Source organism: Aythya ferina (genome assembly GCF_964211825.1).
Source record: "Aythya ferina genome assembly, chromosome: 3".
NCBI classification, from domain to species: Eukaryota; Metazoa; Chordata; class Aves; order Anseriformes; family Anatidae; genus Aythya; species Aythya ferina.
This window is the reverse complement of record NC_140298.1, coordinates 60,215,728-60,221,727: the sequence shown is the minus strand read 5'-3', so window position 1 is coordinate 60,221,727 and position 6,000 is coordinate 60,215,728. Positions and strand designations below refer to the sequence as shown.

General features: G+C 38.7%; 1 protein-coding gene across 2 annotated transcripts in view; it reads left to right on the top strand.

The window, feature by feature from the left end:
* The first annotated feature begins 571 nt into the window (after window positions 1-571).
* CEP162 (centrosomal protein 162) overlaps window positions 572-6,000 on the top strand; it is a 42,244-nt gene continuing 36,815 nt past the window's right edge. Inside the window, exons 1-3 of one of the 2 annotated variants that reach the window (XM_084515624.1) lie at window positions 572-618; window positions 1,126-1,211; window positions 2,039-2,121. In XM_084515624.1, the coding sequence (XP_084371750.1) occupies window positions 2,062-2,121 (60 nt within the window). In that variant the 5' untranslated portion in view covers window positions 572-618; window positions 1,126-1,211; window positions 2,039-2,061. Of the gene's footprint in view, window positions 619-660; window positions 846-1,125; window positions 1,212-2,038; window positions 2,122-6,000 lie in introns of those variants that run through there. The other variant, XM_084515625.1, reaches the window with a different exon arrangement.

Below are 6,000 nucleotides of genomic sequence, written 5' to 3'. Positions count from 1 at the left end.
TGCAGACTTTGAAGGGCTCGTTTGCCCCGAGCCCTGGTGCGAGCAGGCACAACGCTGCTCCTCGCCAAGGACCCGCCAGGCGGAAAAACCCAATTCAGCTCTAATTTTGGGGAGAAAAAAGGAAAAAGAAAAAAAAAAAAAAAAAAAAAAAGGCAGAGGAGGGACAGCAGGCTGCCGGGACTGGGAACAGGAGGCGGCGGAGCGCAGGTGCGCGGGCAGCTCCTGCGCTATCCTGCCGTGACCCCTCATGGTGGAATCGGTCAGCGCCGCCCGCGCCTTCCTCCCCTCCCTCCCTCCTCCTCCTCCTCCTCCTCCTCCTCCTCCTCCTCCCTCTACCCCCGCACCCCGCCGCGCATCACGTGACCCGCGCCACACCCATAATGGCGGCCGGGCGCCGCCTCCCCTCCTCTCCCCGCCCTCACTCCTGGCGGGCGGTACGGTGGCCGGCACGGTTGCCAAGGCAACGGCGGCCAAGCGCGGGCGGCCTAGGCCTAGGCCTAGGCCTGGGCCTCGGCTGTGGTTGCCCTCCCGGGCCCTCCCCACGCCCTGGTGTCCCGGCACCTGCCCCAGCCCCAGCCCCAGCCAGGGGCTGCCCCGGCTTTTGCCTCAAAGTTTACGGTAAAGTTTATAATATTTAAAGTTGACGGTAAAGTTTATTCGCGAAGGGTTGCGGGCGTGTGCGTTCCGTTGTGCAAACCGCCTGCCTCGTTCTCCTTTTGAAAAATAAACCTGGGACGTCGCTAGCGTTCAGAGCTGCAATTTTATGGGTGACAGGAGTAGAGGTGTACGGGAAGAACCGATCTGCTTCTCTAGCAAAACAAATTAACCGTTCTCCACTCGTTTAAGTACGTGGCATTAACAGTTTAACAGTAAACTGTTATAGCATCCACTGTTTGCAGTGCCCTTTGATGTAAAAATATAAAAGGATAATGGATTATGTGTGTCGTGAGGGGTTACATTCTTAATCTCCTTACCATCTTTTCACAGATACTGTCCAAGTGCTTACATAAGGATATCTTATTTAAATCAAAGTCTGGGCAGCCTACTATAACTGGTTTGTGTTGATTTTGTTTTATATTATTTATTTTAATTTATTTAATTTATTTTATTTTATTTCTGTCAAAGCCAAAGTGTCGGGTGGTCTGCGGATGAATTAGGAGTGAAAGCAGGAAGGGGTTGTCACCACTCATCTGTCAGAATCCATTTAGTAGGTAGGTAACAGTCCTGTGTACTGAGAGGGCTCCATTTGAGAGAAGTTTTATTTAATGGTAAAAGCATTTCTGCGAGTGTTGAGCCCTTTCATGTTTATGCAGCGCTTCTCTGCCTGGAGGATGCTAAAGTAGTTTAATACTGCAATGTGTGTGCAGTTTTGACGGTAGCCATATGTGTTGAGCATTGTGATATGCAAAAGCTTTGTAGCATTTTGAGTGTGGGGCATATTTTATACCTGAGAAATCAACAAAGACTTTTGGGAATGAGAGGAGGGCAAGTGCTTTTGGTTTTGTGTTTTGGGGCAGATCAAACTGAATGTCATCCTCTAATTTTGAAGGGTTTTATGTATTTGTTATTTACTGAGTCCTAAACACAGCAGAGACTATGAAGCAAAAGTTACAATGCCAGATGTATCCGCTTTTAGGAATTAAAAGCCCTTAAAAGAGATGGGAAATATTAATGCTGTGGATTCTTGATTTATCATTGACAGAACTCTTAATTGTAGGTAGCAAAGAGAGATGTCCTTTAAAGAATAATTTAAAGGTGGTGAAGAGACTTGTCATTTCTTTATCCCTCACAATAAATGCTGTGTAAATGCTGTAGCTGTTGTTCTGGAAATTAGTATTCTTATTATATGGAAACTGAGTAATGCAAATCTGTTTGTGTTGATTGTCTCATTAAGTTAATAACGTAGATTTGGGTTAGGAGTGGAAAACTCTGACATCTATCTGGAGATTTTTTTGCTTATAGCCCTGTGAAAGCAGAAAATTTATAGGCTACCCCTAATTTTAGAATGCTTTTAATTAACTTTTTTCTTATTGTTTAGAAGGTAACATCCAGTTGCAGATAATGGCTCATCGATTTTCAAAAGAAGAACTAGATGAGCAGTTTGAAGAGTTTCTGAAAGAGGTATGTCTCAGAGCAAGGTCACATTCATTTTCTCCATTAAAACACAGAAGAAAAATTGAGTATGAAATAGAAGATGCAGCTGTGCTTCTGTCATATGATTCACATAGCTGTTTTATGAGTGGGTCCTTGCAATGTCATAGCTCCCTTGCTAAACTGAATTCATACTACTCTGCTGTACTGAAATCAAGAGAACAGTTTTGTGATTAAATATGATTATTTTGTCACTGCTAGGTTATTTCTTTAGAATAGAGCCAATGAGATCAAAACCCTCTGTATGTAGCTGCAAGGTACATTTGAAAGATGTCCTTATTTTTCCGTGTAACGCCTAATTTCATCAAACTATATTTAAACACTCATTTTAATTGTAACAAAATTAAATATGTTGTAGTGATTGGAAAAAAAATAATTTGAATCTTTTTTTTGCTCATCCTGCTTGATGTTTCTGCATGTAGGCAAAATCTTGCACATCTGTGGGTTATGACTTCAGCTAGCAATTATTGGACATGGTCAGAGTGTCATAATTTGGTGTACTTTTTCATTGGAATAAGCTTTGCAATTTCAGAGTTTGCTTTCTGGTATATCAGACACACTGTGGTAAGCCTAAGATAGAAATACCACACAAGTAAGGCCTTTACTGGATGCTACGACAGTATGTGTACAAGTGTAGCTAGCGATTGCAGAGAATTTTCTTGGGGTCTTTGCTGTAAGTAATGAATGCATAAAGTGTGTTTTTTGTACAATGTAATTACTTGTGAGAAGTTTTATAGAAGCTAGCACCTAAACTTTCACTTTCTACTGTGTAGTGGAAAACTGTAGTAATAGGAGGCTTCTTTTTCATGGAGATTTCAGCTTTTCCAAGTCCCTCTTTCTACGTTGAATATCATGCAGCTGCTTTTACAAACACAATATAGATGTTACTTAATTGAGCAATACAAAATTGAGAGAACAGAGAACTAATATGCTATCCGAATATTAAGATTCACAAAGATCTTGAAGGTAAATTTTGGCCTTTAATTTCATGATGTAACTGACTTTCTTGAATTCACTGGAGTTACTAATTGAAGTAAAAATAGCAAAGTAGGATTTGCATTTCTGTCAAAAATGCTTCTTCTATTGTTATGAAGGCAGTTGCTCTGGGGAGGATAAGAGATTTATTTTTTTTATTTATTTTGTGCATCTAACAAAAGCCTGTATATGACCATTTCTTGTATTTTATTCTTCATTTACATGTTCTTTTTACTCTTCAGTTATTGTCCATGTTGAGAACAGTTGAGTTAGAATAATTCAATACAGCTATTTTGTTTTGTTTTTTCTAAGTGGCATTTGGCATCGTTCAGAGAAAGCAACTTTTAACAGCTCATATCTTAAACTTTTTTTATCGTTTCAAACTAAAACTATTTTTAAGCAAGCTTAAACACTTTACACATATATACTGTCCATCCAGTCATTACAAGTATGTTTTATTTTATGTTTTGCTAGCTACAGACCCAAATAATGACATTATCTATGCTGTTACTTCATGTGCGTGCATCTTCCACTCTGTTCTTCCCTTTGCTATTGTTTTTTTCATAAAAAGTGGGCAGCCTTTTAGTGTTAGAAAGATGAGAAACTGATGTGCTCCATTGTTTGAAACACATGGCTGTGTAGGTGATGTTTGTGTTGAGAGTATTAAGCAGGAGGAAGGGGTTGGGAAAGTTTCTTAGTAGTTGGAGGAAGACTTGCTATTGTTTAAGCAAATGTTTTAGGAAAGAAAGGGAGCAGGATGTTTTCCCCTTTTAAGTAACTCTTGGTTGCACTTAGTGAAAGTACTTTTATTTGGGGAGGATTGTAGATTGTATGCGTGTCTGAGATGAAAACAAAAAGTTAAAAGGAACATTGTGGATACAATTGGATGATGCAGATCTAGTGAATTAAACTAAATGTGAATGTGAATTAAACTAAAGAAATCCTTTGACATACTCGGTGAACTTCAGAAACTGTCAATGAAGTGGATTTTCTCGGCTTCTGTCATTACATAGAAGGGAACAAACATATAGTAACAATTACTGCATGCGGAATTGGCCGTTTAAGAATTCCTCTGCCTGATGATACTTACTCCAATCTACTTATTTGTAGATATGTAGACTACGAAGGCTGAAGAGAATTATGGATTCAACAAGCTGTTGTCATCCATAATTCTTCTCTTGTTCCTGTGTTGTCTATGTACCAGTGATCCTTCCCCTCGACTTCCACCAGCTTCGGTGTACTTCCCCTACTGTCAGTTTGATTTTTTTTTAAGTATCACCTGTCATACTGGTACAGCTCGTGAGCTTTCTGAGTGTTGGCTGTGTAGTTCCCATGGGACATGCTATGCAAGTTCTTTCTTATACACAATGCTTCCATTATTTGCATTTTTTGGATGATATTTCAAGCAAAGCAATGTTAGAAAAAAGCTGTTATCTGCTTCTAGACTTCTAGGTTGTTTTTCGTTCTACATAATACTCATTTACAGCTGAGAAGGAAGACTGGAAAGGCTATGTCATCTTAATTAGCAAATCTGCGGAGTACCACAGAATAGTAATATTTCACACTAAACCACGTGAAATGTTTTGGAAAAGCATTTTTAATTTTTTATTAAAAGATCAAATATATTAAGGTATTATAATTTGGAGTAGTCTTATTTTCTTGAAAAAAGACTTTTTTCACAAAATAGTTAGGGCAGTTGTTCATGAAAGTGTTCTTGATCCAGTGCTGCATTTGCTTATCTACTTTCTTAAATTCCTTCTCTATAGGAGATGGTAAGCTGATTATGTGACATAGTGGTCCTAGGTCTTAAAAATGACTTTGCTTTTATTTAAATTGAGATTAAACAACTTTTTTTTTTTTTTTTTTTTTTTTGTGGTTATTGTCTCTGTAACTGAAAGGCTGAGAGGCTCTTTTGTAGGGGTTAGGAAGAATTTGGTACCACTTACTGGTACTGAAAATCCATTACCAGTCCAAAAAAATTTTTTTTTTCTTTTAGCAAACAAACAAGAAAAATCTAAGTTTCACTGTTGAGGCTGCTGACCTGTTGGAAAAACACTAGCATTTTTGTGTCAGTATTTCTTCTCCAGCTGCTGCAGCTTTACTGTCTGCAGTTGACAAGATGGCTGGACATAGAAAGTTTCCAGAACTTGAGAGCAACATCTGGGAGTTTCAGTTTCTTTAGTTACAATGCTCTAAGGAGTATGAGCATCACTGAAGCACTCTGTTTGCAGAGTAGACGATGCTGTTAGTCATAAAAGAAACAGCAAGTGACAACAAAGCCTGCATCGAGCACCTGTCAGTACTTGCAACCAAACCTTTGGGGACAATGGCACTAGTACTTGGTAGAGACTAGTGTAAGGAAGTTGTTATTTATAGGACATTTATTAAAAATGTAAGACACTTTTGCTCTATGTCGCTGAGCCAACATAAAGTAATTGTAGTACATCCTGTTGTCTAACAGTTCCATAACTTGCAAAAATTGTTTTTATTAAACTGCAAGACTTGGGGTACTTAAACTGTGACAGGCATTTAGTTTTTTAAGGTGCAATTGTAAACTCTGAAGACGTTATTGGTCAGAGATATTAGTAAGAATTATTTTTTTTTCTTAAATGGTGCTTTGGGATGATTGGTGTTTTATGAATGTTCCTGTTAGGCGCATATAAATTGAAGCGTTAGATATCAAGTAAAAGTAGCCTTTTATGGCAATGCTTTTTATACAATAGAAGTCAGGCAGTGGACTACAGAGGAACGTTTTAATAAAACATCCTGTTGCACTTTACATATTAAGCATGCGTGATCCCGTTGCTTCCAGTATTCTCTTTGGACTGTCACGTTTTTTTATTTGTGACAAGTATAAAAGTGAAGCTTTTGAAA